The 16,906-nt window shown below is 45.7% G+C and overlaps 5 protein-coding genes across 5 annotated transcripts; 3 read left to right on the top strand and 2 right to left on the bottom strand.

The window, feature by feature from the left end:
- Positions 1–666: 666 nt before the first annotated feature.
- Positions 667–2,055, bottom strand: N7483_002217 (aminotransferase class I/II-fold pyridoxal phosphate-dependent enzyme; the record flags this gene model as incomplete). Its single annotated transcript, XM_057085654.1, has 3 exons — positions 667–996; positions 1,051–1,193; positions 1,245–2,055. 3 exons carry the CDS (start codon positions 2,053–2,055, stop codon positions 667–669), a joined length of 1,284 nt encoding a protein of 427 aa, XP_056951803.1.
- Positions 2,056–2,557: 502 nt separating this feature from the next.
- bioDA (adenosylmethionine-8-amino-7-oxononanoate aminotransferase) lies at positions 2,558–5,119 on the top strand (the record flags this gene model as incomplete). The annotated part of the gene is made up of 5 exons (XM_057085655.1): positions 2,558–2,739; positions 2,795–2,888; positions 2,936–4,269; positions 4,321–4,895; positions 4,947–5,119. The coding sequence occupies 5 exons, from the start codon at positions 2,558–2,560 to the stop codon at positions 5,117–5,119; spliced, it is 2,358 nt and encodes a 785-aa protein (XP_056951804.1).
- A 5,096-nt stretch (positions 5,120–10,215) lies between these two features.
- On the top strand, positions 10,216–10,698 carry N7483_002219 (uncharacterized protein; the record flags this gene model as incomplete). The annotated part of the gene is made up of 2 exons (XM_057085656.1): positions 10,216–10,222; positions 10,436–10,698. The coding sequence occupies 2 exons, from the start codon at positions 10,216–10,218 to the stop codon at positions 10,696–10,698; spliced, it is 270 nt and encodes an 89-aa protein (XP_056951805.1).
- A 2,285-nt stretch (positions 10,699–12,983) lies between these two features.
- N7483_002220 (uncharacterized protein) lies at positions 12,984–14,150 on the top strand (the record flags this gene model as incomplete). Its single annotated transcript, XM_057085657.1, has 1 exon — positions 12,984–14,150. One exon carries the CDS (start codon positions 12,984–12,986, stop codon positions 14,148–14,150), a length of 1,167 nt encoding a protein of 388 aa, XP_056951806.1.
- A 519-nt stretch (positions 14,151–14,669) lies between these two features.
- On the bottom strand, positions 14,670–15,969 carry N7483_002221 (uncharacterized protein; the record flags this gene model as incomplete). The annotated part of the gene is made up of 3 exons (XM_057085658.1): positions 14,670–14,698; positions 14,772–15,363; positions 15,490–15,969. 3 exons carry the CDS (start codon positions 15,967–15,969, stop codon positions 14,670–14,672), a joined length of 1,101 nt encoding a protein of 366 aa, XP_056951807.1.
- Positions 15,970–16,906: the final 937 nt, after the last annotated feature.

Here is a 16,906-nt window from a genome sequence, read left to right on the forward strand (position 1 = left end):
TGTGCCGCAGGATGTATCCCGATTGAAAGGATTCATGATGATGATCTTTCAGCGTGGGCTCCTCGGAGGAGTTCGGTGATTCTTGAACTCCACTATACGCTAACCAAAGACAGTAGCATAAGGGAACGCGGCTGATTACCCCAGTTTCAAATCACCCCCGAATTTGAGTCTGCTTTAGATGGTTAGATGGACTATATTATCAACTCCTCCTTCGAAAAAACCGAGGGGCAATGATATAGTAGAATTTTCGAGGTCTGGGTAGAACTTGACCAAAATTTCTTGGGGCAGTGTTGATCCAGTTGAATGGTTCACAAGTGGACCACCGGCTTCACTCGGACGCCCCCAAAGACTAAATCTCTCAAGTGCTCACGGAAGCAAGAGGAATCATCGTCAAATTAAGAAGTTTAGTTAGAACTCATCAATAGTGGGCACGGACCCTTAAGAGAATACCGATGGAGACTTGCCGATTTCGGGGACCCTCGAGGAATTGGATTTCTTGTGGGTCTTAGAAAGTCGAAATTCCACAAAGATGGTCAGAATCGATAAGAATACTAGTACTATTACATGGTACCATACAAAAATGGGCGATCAAAATGCCCATAAAGAGCTCCAAGGTTTTGCCTGAATTCGTAATTTCTTGATGAAGTGAAACGCCTTCCAAGGCCATCACAAGTTGGCGTCCCTTTTAGCTGGGACGAGATCTAGCCAAGATTGAATTGTCCGTACCAGAGTATCAATATCTTCTTCAGTATTGCCAGCATGTAGGCAGACTCTTACCCGTTCTTTACCGTCGGGTATAGTGGGAGGCATAATGGCCCGGACAATAAGGCCCGCTTTCTGGCAGAAGCTTGCCAGCTCACGAGGCTGAGAAGTACGGAGGGAGAATATAGGCGAGTTGGGAAAGTGATCCACTTCGAACATGACGTGTTGGCGCATCTGAAGAGAGGCGAGTTGAGTGTGGAGATGGCCGATCAACGATTGAACCCGTCGTTGTAACTGTCAGAAATCATTAGCTACTATTCAGTCCACCGATTGACAAGATGAGCATACTGATTCGGTTTCGCCAGAAGATAAAAGCTCATAAGCGGTCTTAATGGACGCTAAAAATGGAAACCCAAGTGCTGTGGTATATATCAAACTGCGCGCATAGTTGATAAGGTAGTCTCTGGTCTCTGGTCCACAAAGTACCATTGCTAATGAGAAATTAGCACCATATCGTTATGAGAATTTCGTGAAGAAAATACCACCATGACTGGCCAACGCTTTTCCAAACGTAGCCAAGCGAATAAACATGCGATCCTGAACCCCGAGGTCTTGAACCACCCCGGCGCCGCGTGGCCCAAACACACCAGTTGCATGGGCCTCATCGACAATGAAATGACCGTTCTCAAGAGGGAGAAGCTCATCCACAACTTTGATAAAATCTTTGATTGGAGCGATATCCCCATCCATACTATAAATTGACTCAATCACAATGAATACATTCCGTGCGCCACTTTGGATTTTCGGATCATTATTGATCTGTTCCCCGAGAGCGTCCCGCAGACTCGTGGGACAGCTATGGTCGAACATAACTCGCTTGCCGGCCCGAGACAGCCGCATTCCTTCATGGACACTGGCATGGATGAGTTCGTCATATAATATCAGATCTCCTGGCTGAGGAATGCTTGATAGCACGCCTACATTCGCGTCAAACCCAGAATTGAATAAGAGCGCCGTCGGGGCGTCATGGAAATCTGCTACGAAACGCTCCAATTCCTCTGCATACGCGGAATTGCCATCTAGCAATCGTGACCCGCCACTGGCGAATGGGAAAAACTCCGGTGTGTTATTCACATGCGCCAGGTACCGATTCCGATAAGCAGGCGATGTGGATAGTGAGAGGAAGTCATTCGAGGAGAAATCAATAGCAGTTTGAGGGAGAATTGTCAGTCTGCGACGTGCAGACTTGGTTTCTCGACGCTCCAATGCTTGAGTCAAGGTATTGATGAGTCCCTTTGGTGTTCCTGGTGTTCCTGGTGCTGTGGAGCCAGCCGCACGTGGTGTTGAACCCATTGTTATGTTTGCTGTATTTCGCACAGACATGTATTCATGCAGAGACAGATGAAACTGATTTCTGGTTCCTCGTCACAGATTCGGTTAGGAACGGGTCGGTCTTGGTCCTTGGATGCCTGGTTCCCGTCAAATGATCATCCCGCACTTTAAATGTGTTATAATAGTGTCTGAGCGCTGACCCGAGGAGCCGGAGACGAGGAACTTGGATCTTGATGGAATATCAGAGATTTGGAAAGCACCGAAAAATCAATTGATCATTGAATTGCTTGAATTGCTTGAATTGCTTGAATATCAGACTCAATAAGTTCGTTGGGGGAATCTCAACTCTCAACCGAGAACTCAACCTCGGTGAAAAGGGAAATGCCAAAATGTGGAGACGCGACGGGTACAACGGGATGATGATTCGCCAATTGACGTCAAACTTCCCGGTAAACGCAAACAGCGCGGAGTTGACTTTATCATTTCCCCGTATCTCACATCTTCATCTCTCTCATTGTTAAAAATGGCTCCAGTTGGTGCTGGACTTTGGCGAACTTTGCGTGCTCATCAGGTGTATGGAGCAAATACTGATGTTGGGAAAACAATTGTGTCGACGGTGTTATGTAACGCGGTCCAGAGACAGAAACAACGAGCTGCGTTCTTGAAGCCAGTGTCAACAGGTGCACTAGATGATGCAGATGATCGGTATGTTTTATGGAAGATATATGGGAATATGTGGACGCTCATCAATTTTTGATAGACACATCGACCGATATGGCGCTGGAACATTGACCAAATGTTTATATCAATTCGATGAACCAGTAAGCCCGCATATCGCGGCCAAATCAAAGACTGTGAGTCATCAGATGAATAGTTTGAGAATATCGCTTATACAAGACAGATCCCACGGGATAATGACCTGCTTGCATCAATTCATAAGACACTGTCTGGTTGGGCACGAACAGACATTGACTTCGCATTGGTTGAAACAGCAGGAGGTGTGCACTCTCCTGGCCCCAATGGCAACTCCCAAGCCGACCTCTACCGGCCTCTCCGACTGCCAATTGTTCTAGTTGCAGACTCTCGACTGGGAGGAATCTCCTCATCCATCTCGGCATATGAGTCTCTGTTGCTGCGTGGATATGATGTACAATCCGTATTATTATTCCGCGACGACTATTATCAGAACCATGATTATCTTGGCAAGTACTTCCGTAACAAGAGTATTCCTCTAGTTCATCTCCCAGCTCCGCCTAGCAAGCCATTGCAAACGGATGCCGATGCTCAGAAGAGAGATGAAGAAGCTATGTTCAAATATTATCGCCAAGCGTCAGAGGAGTCGGATATTCTCCGTCTCTTAGAGGAGCTGAATCTCAGAAATGAGCAGCGGATTGAGAAATTAGAAGAAATGGCTGATCGAGCCCATGACTTGATTTGGTATCCCTTCACTCAACATCAAGGGATGCAGGCCAAGGATATTACTGTCATTGATTCTGCCCACGATGACTATTTCCAAACGTTTGGATCTCGTCAGACTCAGAACTCGGAGAGTGAACTCCGACCGACATTCGATGGATCCGCATCTTGGTGGACTCAGGGTCTAGGCCACGGAAACCCCGACCTGGCCCTCTCAGCGGCATATGCAGCCGGCCGCTACGGCCATGTTATGTTTGCTGGCGCCGTTCATGAGCCTGCGTTATCTCTTGCTGATAATCTGCTGAAGACTCTTGATAACCCCCGGTTTGCGAAGGTTTTCTATACTGATAATGGAAGCACAGGAATGGAGGTCGCTATCAAAATGGGTCTCCGAGCTGCATGCGATCGCTACGGCTGGGATGCCAGTCAAGAGAAGATTAATATCTTGGGCCTTAAGGGCAGCTACCACGGTGATACCATTGGTGTGATGGACTGTTCTGAACCATCAATTTACAACAAGAAGGTCGAGTGGTACCGCGGCCGAGGACACTGGTTTGATTTCCCTCTGGTCAAGATGGTTGATGGAAAGTGGAAGGTGGAAGTGCCTGCAGAGCTTCAAGAAGACTTGGGTTCTGACATGGATTTTAATTCCTTGGGCTCCGTGTTTGATCTGGATCAACGCCTGGGCTCGGAAACCAGTCAGCGTTATAAGAAATACATCCATCGCACTATCAAGGATTTGGTAGACACGCACGGCATGAAGTTCGGCGCTTTGATCCTAGAGCCCGTCATTCTGGGTGCCGGTGGAATGCTCTTCTGGTACATATTGTCTCCTTGGTTTCACCGTACTTTGCTAACCTATCTTCCCAGTGACCCATTATTCCAGCGCTGCCTCACTGATGTTGTTCGTGAACACCCAGAGCTCTTCTCATCTAACGCGCCGGCAGCTAAGACATCCCCATCATGGTCTGGATTGCCTGTCGTTTTTGATGAAGTGTTTACAGGACTCTACCGACTCGGACGCCCTACATCTGCGTCTTTCTTAGGTGTACACCCGGATATCGCTGTAAACGCCAAGCTTTTGACTGGTGGACTCATTCCTCTCTGCACCACGACAGCCAGCAAGGAGATTTTCGATGCCTTTTCTAGTCCCGAGAAGAGTGATGCTCTCCTTCACGGTCACAGCTACACAGCTCATGCTATGGGTTGTACAGTCGCGGTTGACTCACTGCGTACAATGTCTGAGATGGATAAGGATGGGTCTTGGGATGAATATCGCACAGATTGGAATGAGAGCTCTACATTGGAAGAGACTTCCACTCCCGAGGTATGGAGTGTCTGGTCAAATGCGCTTTTGAAGGACCTTTCCTGCGCGGAATCAGTAGAAAGTGTCTTTGCTATTGGAACGGTATTAAGTATCTCTCTGCGAGATGAGCAGGGTGGGGGTAAGTTACGTTTTTCTAGAAGTGATTTTGCCGAGGCTAATACAATGATAGGATACACTTCCAATGCTGCCAAGGGCTTGCAGCAGAACTTTAGGGCTGGCGGAGACCAGTTTAATGTTCATTCCCGAGTCCTGGGCAATGTACTCTACTTGATGTCTAGTGTGACCTCCAAGCCGGAGTCCCTGAAAGAAATGGAGAGACTTCTGCGATCTTCCCTCACATGATGCTGAGCGTTATCTGCTTTCGGTGAAAATCCACAAGCAACTCAAGTATAGTTTTAGCATCTTTGATCCTCAATATTAAGTGGAGTGTATATGTATATCAAGTCAGGCCCAGCTATACCGCGGGACTTGAGTAAATCATATGACCCTTCTATTTCAACATTTGAAACTTCAAGTTGTGAATCACTGTACAATACGGCACGCACCTGTGATCCGCTGATAATCGTGTAAAACAGCAAATCATATGTGCAGACACTCAGCGCACTACAGCATATGTGCGTTACCACCCCCTATGGAAGTCCACTGCCAGTGATCCCTGATATGCCCATCTAAGCTGACCTGAATTTTGACCGTACATTTTTGCAGCCGAGGCCTTTCCTGTTCCTGGATTTCCATGGAATATTTTATTGAGACTGTGATCAATCAATGGCTGCCCATCATGCTTGTGGTGCTAGTCATGAATCGTATCAACAAGAGCCTCCATTGCTCTCTTCACCTGGGTCAAGCCAGTCATGGATTTCGGCTCTTTCCATGCTTTTTATGATTTAAAAACGATTGAAGGATCTGGACTGATCAGATTCTCTGCATCAATATCAATATTTCCCACTGAAATGGTGCTCTATTGCCTTTTTCGGGTAAAAGTCCTCTTTGCCTGGTGTGCAGAGACCTTTGCCAGCCTTTAGCAGCCTTTGATGGGTTTCTGACAGCTTGAAATACCCTCATTTATCAGCTTTGGGGGACTCTGCAATTCGGGAATCTCTCGTTGCTGCTGCTGAAAAATTCTAGCTCCCTCGGTACCGGCAAGCTCATTCCACCTCAAATGTATCAAATAAGAAGCTTTGATTTTAAGATCAGAAATCCTCCGGGCATATGCGGCCTGCTTTTACTGACGCTCTTGATCAAGCTGGAAATCCCGTTCGCCTACTTTATCCTTTACTTAGTCCTATTGAACACATGATTGATGTGCTTCTTTCACACTAGAGTACTGGAATGATAGAATATAGCCACCTTGGAATTTTTATTCCACTGTAACTGGACATGTCACTTTTGAGTGGTCAACAAGCTAATCGCATTTCGATGGGCACTCGTAGACTTCAAATCGTAGCTTGACAGTACTTCCCATAATGATAAAGTCAGTGGAAAGTCAGAAAGGTTAAACAGCAAACTATTTATCAATTTGACACTGGAAATAAGCGTAATTGAGAGGACTCTGAAGTGTAAATGAAATTCATTGCACGTATCAGGGTATCGAGCATCTATATCCCTTTAATCAATCTGTCGGTAGTTCGAGGTATAGCAGCTCATCCAGCGTGCTGTTCATACCTGACTGCCAGTGGCCAGACATGATCCTACATCCCGCCATTTTCTTCTATTTGATCAATCAACGGCCTGCGAGACCTCTGACTTTTTCGGCGAGCAAATATGTCTCCTAATTGCCGACCATGCCGAGCATCTTTCGTGAGCTAGAAAGGAGCACACCTGGCCTTTCAACAGCGACTCAAAGGCCGCCATTAAACAATGAAACCTCTATCGGATTCATTTTGCTTCGCCTAACAACGTCATCACTATCTTTCTTTCTTCTCCTTGCTAGTTATATCCTTTTTTTAATCTTCTTGCCTCGTGCCTTCTCCTCTTCCTCAACTTTCCAATTTGAACTTATCAATGGCCGGGAACTTGTTCAGTTTTGTTGAGTGCTCTACGTTCGTAACCAGCACTTGAGCTTGCAAAAAGATCCTAGGACGTCTCAAAAAAGGCAGGTTGGCCGAGATACAGCGTGAGAATGACTATCTTACAAGTCCCACCAGTCCCCACCTCAAACATGTTCTGTTTGGAAGTTTTGGAAGTTTTGGCACCTTTATCCCGCCGATTGAGGATATCAAAAAGCTTGTTTTCAGATTGAATGATTGAAGAAAATCACCCGGTCGCACAATCCAAGAGGCTCAGGACGAATTTTGATTTCCTCATCATCTTCTAATCGCGGAGGGTTGAGAGACGCACGAGGCATGAGATCTCGGGACACATTTGATGCTGATTTATCAATGTTGCTTACAGACCGCTGGTTTGGATGAGCCTGTCAAAGAATATGACCCTCAATCAATATCAAATCTTTGGTCACTGCCCAGGTCGCAATATCATTACAATAATGCGAGAGTCGAGGGTTTTATCTGTCTCTTCCTGGCCACAATCTCGGGATCTGCACGTTGGATATTATCAAAGAGCTTCGCGGCGGCGCGGGTCATGCAAGGGAGGCTTCTTTCTTGTTTCGGGATTTCACAGTTTTTCTTCGCAACTTGAACCTGGGAGTTTAGCTTGACATGTGTCTAGGAATTTCATTTTGAGGGGCCGAGATCTGGCTTGTTTGTCAGACCACGCCATCTTCCAGGAATAAAACTTATATCCTGGACACTTTTCTCCATTGCCCATATATCCTGGGACTCAGATGGCGGGAGATCTGTGAAGGCCTTTGGAGATTTCTCTTTGAGCCATCACCTAGGGAGCCATTTTTGTCAACAGTCTATCCATTCTTCCCGAGGATATTCATTCATTCATCCATGGATGTCCTCATGAATGATAAAGGATTTGCAATACTTTTGATTGGTAAATTCCAGATACTCCAGCGTTGTTGCTAAGCCACCCGCTAATCTCTGATACTCTGCAAACGACTCAGTCAGCATGCTAATGCTCAAACGTATCGTTTTCAGTCGTTTTGGTGATATCTTGCGTCGTACATGATCTCGCATGATGAGTCGTCGTCTCTTGGGGATGAGCTGCTCTGTCTGTACTGTGAATTGAATGACTCCGCATGGGTCAGTTTCCAAAATCTAGCAGACCTTCCGAAAATCCACCCAAAGCATGCTTTGTGTATCGAAGTGTATCGAATTGCCATTATTCTGTCACTCCCCTGGTCAAAGAGGGGTTTGGCAAGACCAGCCCCTATGAAGGATGTTCCGGCACCTGCAGATGACCTTGTTCATTCGAAAAATCAATGAAATTGCCTATGCAAATTCACCTCCCTGGGATTCCCGGATTCAACTCACCCTCTGAGTCAAAGCCGGCAGAATAGTATCAACCTGCGAAGGTCCAATTTCATAGCCAGGTAGGTTCCCAAAATATGCTGGACATTGCCTCGATAAATCTCCTTCAGCTCATTGACCACACGCGCCAGGCGTGACTCCCCAATTGTCTCGCCCGTCCCGTAAGGAACAACTTTGCCGTGAGGGGAAGTTGAAATCTCTCTTAAAGAGCTTCCAAGATGGTTTCATGGATGAATGTAGCCGTGGGAACTACGAGAAACTGAACGTCATCATCAAGCTTGAGCAATAGAAGATTCTTCTTCACTGCTTTTTGCCCTTCGATATGGAATATGACAGCAGGCCCCTAAGCTATCAGAGCATCAATATCTCTTTTGATCATAGCAAAAGCCAAATTTTCCCTTTCTGAATTCAGCACCTGAAGGCACAATGCCTGACAAATTTCAACTCAGATTCCAAGACAAATCCTCTGGCTTCTTTTTAAAAAAACGTTTAACTCTTTTCAGAGCTGACTCTAGTTACACCAGGGCATTTGCCAAGCAACTTGATATCCGCAGAAGAACAAGATAGCCGAGCCAAGGAGAGCCCTTTCAAGTGAAAAGCAGATTGTCGACCTTCCTTGATACAATTTGCCACTTGGCCACCATCTCACACCCCAGAAATCAGACTCTTTTAAAAGACGGATTTCATTGTCCAAATGCGCAGTAGTTCGCTTGTTCCCAGATTGCCTGGTGATCTCATCCGCACGATGATAGAAAAGCTTTTTGGTACAGCTCATCTTACCCACAGTAAGCAGAATAATTTTCAAACAGAAGCCGATAATTTTCTATCGAATCAAACACCTGATGTGCTCTCCAATTGATAAAGTATCCGGGTGATTTGACTCCCAAGAGATACTTGATCTTGTGTTCCAGATTCCGCCATGAGACTGATGGTGAGGCAGAAATGAATTCAAACCTAACAACAGTGAAAAAAGGTCAGCTTGAGTATTCAGCTAAGATGAGAATTACCAGGTGAGGATTTCTGTTGTCATCCAACAGCAGCCATAGGCAGCGTCGTCTTCCGATTTCCGGGGACAAAAAGCATCGACAAGATAGTTCCACAAAGTCCGGGCTCCAGGATGGGAAGCAAAAGGTGTTTGGGAAGCAGATAGTTACTCACCAGCTTGACCTCTGGGTGATTGAGAGGATTGATGAGCTTAGATGTATACCCATCGATGAATTTGGGTGTGAGGTTGAACCTCGGGCCATTTCAAAACACATTGGGAGCATCCTGGCTTTCGATAAGCTATTCAACGGTCTTTTTTGGTCTCTTGTCCAGGAGGAATGGCTTCGATGAACCTTTTGAAGTTGTGGAGATCCTGAAAATATTGCCCTCCATGCATAAAAGCCCCAAAGTATTCGGCCAGTCGATCTGATCGAGTCTTGTTAGTCATTGCGGTAGTGGAAGGAAGCTTGAGATCAACCGAGGGATATATTTGAGGAGGTCGGGGGTTGAAGTCTGTAGGTTGCAAGATATGAGGATGATATTTCTAATATATCCATGAAATTGAAGTTTGAAGAATGCTGATGCGTTTATGAAGACTCAACTTGAGTGCTAACGAAAGGATTTCGTCAAAGACATACAAATGCTGAATGGTTCTTCATTCAGTCTTCAAAGAAAACTTGAAGAAAAATTCACAGCCGAGGAAGCCCATGCCAAAATCAACATGCAAAGTAACGTTTCATATACTGGCTCAAATAATACCTTCTGATACCTCCTTACTCGGAGCGAGGCATAACTGAATGTACTCCATGTTCATCTTCAACAGTTCCAATCGGGAGCATAAGGCTCAGGCGACTCAGATACATGCCATACTGTGATTTAAATATGGTAAAATCCTCATGTCTAAAAGTCCCGATGAAAAGGCGTCATTCAATGATCCTCATGAGTCAAACATATTCACTGGTGCTACTCTGTACCTTTTCTTGAGATGAAAATGTCTAAAATCCACCCTTTCCTTTCCTCTTCTCCCTTCTTCTTCTCCCTCCACCTAATCAGGTTTCTGTGACTTTAACATACTTGATAATGCTAGGTATGTACCTAGGTAGCTACAAATCCATATTGCCTTATTCTGAAAACGCTAACCATCTGCGCACACAGTCTTTGGCTCATACCTTCAGCCCACTGTTGTCTCTCCTCAAACAAACCCAAAACCAATTATGTCTGGTCTTTTTCGCGAACTCAGTAAGCATCCTTCATCCCGATGATTTTGACTTGGTTAATGATTGATTTTTCTATTCAACAGGACGACTTGGGATCGTTCGACCTATGAACTTGATTGAAATTCACCTTGCAATCTACGAGCATAGATCTGATGCTTCCGATGGCTTGCCTCCCGCAGCCATCTGGTTGGTCTGTCCAAATGGACTGGTAACATTTTGTCTCCGAGCCGACGAGTCCCTAGATGCAACAATTTGGGATCTGCGAGTGGGACCTGGAGGGGAATTCTGGATCCATATGCACTCATGCACATCGGCGAAATCGAAACTGAATACTTCCCTCATTTGATGGACTGGATCGCAATGTACTCAAGCTGGCAAATGCCTGACCCACACGACAATAGCTTTAGCTAGGCGGTAGGGAGTTCTTATCGACTACAGACAGGCCGTACCTAGCTCCGAAGCACGGCACAAGAACGAGACCGATTGGAGGAGCTTCACGAGGAGCTTGGCTCCGAACAGGGACAGTCTCCGCTGAATGTTTGGGAGATGTGAACAAATTGCATGTTTTCACTTCACCATTTGAACCGATAAGGGGTTCCTAGTACCTCCCCATGAGCCCTTAGGGAATTCCACTACCACCTGCCAGTTCGGATTAATATTGTTTTATCCTTCCTTACAATTTGGTTACAGTTTCTCGCCGCTCTGATGAGTCCACTGAGGTAATTTTCTGGGACCCAGCGACAAGGCCTAGTCTGGCGATATTACAGCGACGAACCCGTCTTTGTATTGGCCAAATCTCAATCACCCACTGCAACCGTCTAGTTGACTGGGTCACGATGTTCCAAGATCATGCAAGCCATAGCCGGTGCGAGACCAGCCTCACCTGGGCAGTCAAAAACGCTTACAGACTACAGAATTACCGGCTCATTAGGAGGTCCAATATGCAGAAGCGACTCCTGACGACACATGAATCGTGATCGGTGCCTTTTATACCGACGGAGGTCCGTATACCAGCTTTTGGAAGCCCGAGATTAGACCCCAGGGGGTATCCTAGAGCCAAGGCAAATCATTCACTTGGGCCGCAGCCCAAGCCGCGATTACGACCGGCTAGTGGGCTGGATCTTCCTGTATCAAAGCTTTTATCGGCCTGAAGGTGCAAGAGAAACAAGTTCCGGTTGGGCGATCCGGAACCTACACCGGTTAATTTTTTACCGACCAATCCAGAGCACTCACGCCCAGAAAGAATTCATCGAGCGCATCCACGGGGATGTCATGAGAGAGAATATTTGGTGATTGCTCTTCGATTAGAGAGAACGTTGAAAAAACCGAGAGGGAATGAAAACTCTGAGAGGGGATTGCATCTACCATCTACATAACTGGTATTCTATTAGCATTTCAACATGCAGTGGAAATAATTCCCTCCAGATGTACCAATCGAGGCAAGAAAGCGCAAAAACAACTCCTCAAGCGTGTCTACTACTGCACGTTGGAAGAATTTCGACAACCTACCGTCTACCATATGTCAAACTCACAATAATACTCAGACTAGTCTTCGATGGTCAATCAAATGAATAACAAGACTTTCCTCAAACACTGGGATTCAGAGTAAAAGGCTTGTGCGTCGACTTACAATCATCTTTTGGAGGCTCAGAGGTATTGAATGGTTAAGAATTGAGATATCTGAATTCTCACATGCCATAAGAATTTCTTGAAGCAGGAATCAAATCTTGAAACTGCACAAGGTCCCCAGGGTCGGGGTACGGGCCGTACGGCAAGGAATACAGGCCACAGCTCGCATGCCTATTTGGGCCTTGTTTTGGCCCGGCAGAAATGAAAATTACTGGAAATACCGTTGTATGCCTTCTAAGTTTGTATCTAATGCCCAAGATGAATATGGGAAAGCAGAACCTTGGAAGCCAGGACCCTCTATTAATCTAGATTTTAATATTATCTATTAATAAAGGCTTTATAATTTTGATATTGAAAAAAAATAAAGAAAGGATTACCGTCGACTTCATAGATGTGATATGTTCAAATCTATTGAAAATTGTGTAAATTACTACTGCTAGATAAAGCTAAACCTAACCTATTTAGCTTACATATTAGTACACCCAGATTTCCCCCTTCTCTTTTAGAATTTTCTCTACAGACTTCTGATACTCCAAGCCCCAAAAGCAGATACATTCTTCAGAAAATCAGACTAAAAGATACATCTATCCACGTTCAATTTGGCGTGCATTATTAAAGCTCACAAAAATAATATAAGAATTTTTAAAGGCGGTGCTAAAAGCGGTCTAAAATATAGTCCCAAACAGGCATGCGAGCTGCCTGTATTCCTTGCCGTAGTCGGGGCTTTTATTTTTTTTTGTTTGAAAACACAAAAAAATCTATACGTGGTTTCAGAAAAAAAAAACCTTGTTTGGATTGGAATAAGATATAATTTCTTTTTCGTGATAATGAGAATTATAGCTTCCCACCAATAGGCACATTAACCGCAGTCGAACTGTCGCACACCATCTAGCGCCAGTTCTTGTAGATGAGGGGTAAGTAACACCATAACATAAATATCACCTGCCCTCCAGGGCTTATACTTTTTTTATTCTGAGAAAGAAAATCAACGAAAACAAAGAAATGGAAACAGGAAACACAAACAAAGTCGATATCCCAAAGTTTGACTTGGCGTCGACTCATTTGACCTTTGAAGAGTTCGATCTACCCTTGTCCAACCAGAGAGCACTAGGACCACCCCATCCTACGGGTACAGTTATCCCACTTGCTTTGAGACCAGTCCAAGGGGATAAGACATGCAGACTTGAAGAAGTGATCGAATCGATCGAGGAACTACAGCGTAAGGACAAAATTTTGACCAAAAAGCTCGCACGGCATGGAACACTCCTATTCCGCAATCTTCCTATCAAGACAGCCGATGATTTCAGCAAATTCGCACATGCATTCGGATACAGCCCTCATGAGATTATCGGTATCGTCGTTGAGAGATCCCTTCTTGCTCCGAATGTTGCCCCAGCAAACGAGTCTCCAAAAGAGGTACTGATCTATAGCCACAACGAGTCCCCGCAAGTTCCCCATGCCCCGGAATATATCTTCTTCTATGGACATCGTGTTCCTTCCAAAGGAGGCGAGTCCCCGATCTCATCATCCCTTGAACTCTTCAATCGAGCACAACAGGAGATTCCAGAATTCATCGCCGAGCTTGCGGAGAAGGGAATACTGAGTCGGGTGCTTTATAAGGCAGAGAGGCAATACAAGGGTGGATCCACACTTCGGGAAGCATTTGGAAAGGAAATTGTAGATGGGGATAATGAAGAGACAAAACGGCAGAAGATTGAGGGACAGATTGCTCGCTATGGTCGAGGCAAGCATACAACTTGGGAATGGGTAGATGATGGACTCATCCTCACACATCGATTACCCGCCGTCCGAACCCAGCCAGGGACAAATCTACCAACTTTGTTCACAGGCCTAGCTGCGTACTGGAAGAGATTACAGATGAATTCAGCACAGAAAAATGTTACTCAGCAGCTTTTCGGTGATGGGACGCCGATTCCTGAGAAGTATCTTGCCCATCTTGCTAAGATTACTGATGAAATTCGTGTTCTGCATCGTTGGGAAGAGGGCGATGTCTTGGTCTATGATAATGTTATCGCACAGCATGGGAGACAACCATGGGAAGGTCATCAATCCGATCGGGTCGTTTTGGCGAGTCTCTTCGATGGTGAAAGCGTACCAGGGGCATATGGGTTTGGTGATTGGGCTCAAGTTGTGCCTGCCTTGAGCTGAGTTAACGCCACTATCTTGTTATGCTTTGTCGATGATGAAGCGAAACAGCTCTTTATGATATTTCTCTTCATGGGAGAGTTTGAATATTCTCGTACTTTCATCATTTAACAATAAGGCATTGTAATCAGCCAAAAAGCCTCGTCATCTTTATGAGACGGCACAAACCGGGGTTGAAAACATTGAGATATCAAACTATAGATGGTATAGTCGCCACTACTATACATTATCTCTACGAAGCGCAGGTTTTGATGCCACAGCACAGTCAGAAATAATTTGTAGCAGAAATCTGGATTATAGATCACTGATACCTCGAGGTCAACGGCCTTGGGGTTGGTAAAGCAGTATTCCATGCGCCATGGCCCTAGAGACAGGGGTCGATCATCCCAACATTCAAATGTTTGAAGATCAAATGATTCTCATTACCACTTGCGTACCACATCCTTGTTATCCCATAGATTGAAGATGGTACCCACAGGCCGTCAATCTCCAAATCCAAAGAGAAATTCTCAAGGTTTGGAACTAATCGGATGTGTCCATAGCATCCACGGCTTCAAAGTTAAAAAGCATATGGTAGCACTGTCACCATGCACCTCGCCTAGCAGGGTTCTCCGTCAGTCTCACCGTCATCCGAATCGTCATCCGTCACGATAAATTCACCCTCAACCCAGCACAACGAATTGTTCCCTCCATTTGCTACTTCCTCTTCGCCTTGGGCATTTGTTGTGACGACGAGAACTCCTACTTCATCGTTTGGAACTGACTGGTTTTCCTGGAATGTCGAGCTTAACCGGACCCTGATTTTGGAAACGGTCTTGATGCCTAACGTCGCTTGGTGGTTGGCGAGGATCCACGACTGGGCAACTCCATTGGGAGCCTCAAGCAGCGCATAAAACCTTGTGTCATCCTGAGTAAATTCTCGAAACTCAGTCCAGGTAGTTGATCCCATGGCTGTGTTGATGACACCTCTCGTGTCAAAGTTCACAATATCCATTTGAAAGACATACTTGAGATTCGCGGCTGAATCACCCGCTTGGTCCGCCCATTCGATCCACATCACATCCGACAGCTGTGAAATAGCGGGAAGAGCGACGTCGTCAGGCCAATTATCACCCGCTTCAGCTTTTTTGAAAGCAGGACCCCAAGCTAGGTCAACGAAGATCGCGCCAGCCGCAACATTGAACCAGCATTGATAATTGGACGTAGTATCAATTCCCTGTCAAGTGAGAATGGATTGTTAATTAGCTCTTCATAATCCTTCTCAGTAAAACGACATTCACGGATAATTGCTTCGGGGTTGTATGAAATGGAAAAGACATGGGTAGAATAGAACATCACATACATTTTCTCCCTCCACCACCCACTGCCAGTCTATGACCACATTATTGGCAAGATTCAGACCAGTCATCGTCAACACCTCGCTACCCAGATAATTGGGAAGGTTGCCCGCGAGAGTGTCTATAGGGGTTGTGTTGATTTCCCATCCGGCAACGATCAGTTCAATGACGGTCGTATATTCTGCTGCCAAACTGCCAGTAGCGTCCGAGTCTATAGGTTTAAAAAACAGATCGTACGCGGTCGTGTCTGAGACTGAACAGACACAGCTCAACTGTATGCCTCTGTTTTGGTATTCATCATATGCCGCCTCGGTAATTGCACGCTTGGCTAAGGCATGGGGCTGAGTTGAGTCAAGCCCGGACACATGAGATAATTGCTTCTCTTTATTCGATGGATGGATTCTTGCCCATGAACCGTTTGTAAAGAGTAGACTCAGAAGGAACGCGAAAATGGCAACACCGAAGTGCCTATTGAGGAGATTCATGGTACAGGTGACCGAACTCAGTCAAGAGTGAAAATAATAAGCATAAAAGAGTATTCAGAATGAAAAGGCGGGAAATTGACTCTCCAAAAACAAAAGAGAGGTTGTTGGAAAGGTCACGCCTCTTAGAGGGAGAATACGGGATGATAAAGAGTGGATTCTTCTCGAGGCCTACCTCTAGCTAGTTGTGCATATACTAGTCTTTTGACTTGCTTTGCCAGAGGTGGGCTCCGGATTCCTTTCACTCATGTCCGAGTCTTCCTCGGTCAGTCTATACTAGCCCTTGGTATTTTAATTTTTCACAAACTCGTCGGAGCTCGCGGCTGCTTGGCCCTTGCACTAGTTCAGCCTAGCGCTATTCTAGCTTCAACAGGAGGTGGCGAGTAAAAGCGGACTTGCAAGGAAGACGCAGTTAGATTGACCATTTCGGGATCGCACAAGGCTGTCAAGATACGACTTGTGAAGGAGGAGCTGTAATTTTTGCGTCTCCACATGGCACTGATCAAAGCTTAGCGAGTGGAATGCACGGAGTGAGGTACCATGAATTATGGGTTTCGGATATTAGCTAGCATTTATTATAGATCATGGAATCTTGCCCAGGTGGTCTAACTGAGTGGGGTGTTTGGTGGATCAGGTCCTGGCCCCTTTTACATGAGGGTAAAAAGGGAAATAATCCACTATTTCTGTTAGATCACGTGGTCTGTATAGTTCAGACCAAGGTGGCTAGGTAGATAGCTCTCGACGTGTCGGGGCAGACTTCCCCTCCGCGCGCTTCCCCCCCATACGTGTTCTTTCCTGTAGCTGTTCCATAGGCACACCTCCTAACAGATATTCAAGCTGGGCAGCATCTGTGTTGTACAAATGGAACTTTGCCTGACTATACACCTTCGCCTGACTCCGATGACAATTGTTATTCCTACACAGTGCAGACTGATGACAC

Source organism: Penicillium malachiteum, assembly GCF_028827825.1.
Source record: "Penicillium malachiteum strain IBT 17515 chromosome Unknown utg000001l:1.0-8184562.0:1.0-8186909.0, whole genome shotgun sequence".
In the NCBI taxonomy this organism is placed as follows: Eukaryota; Fungi; Ascomycota; class Eurotiomycetes; order Eurotiales; family Aspergillaceae; genus Penicillium; species Penicillium malachiteum.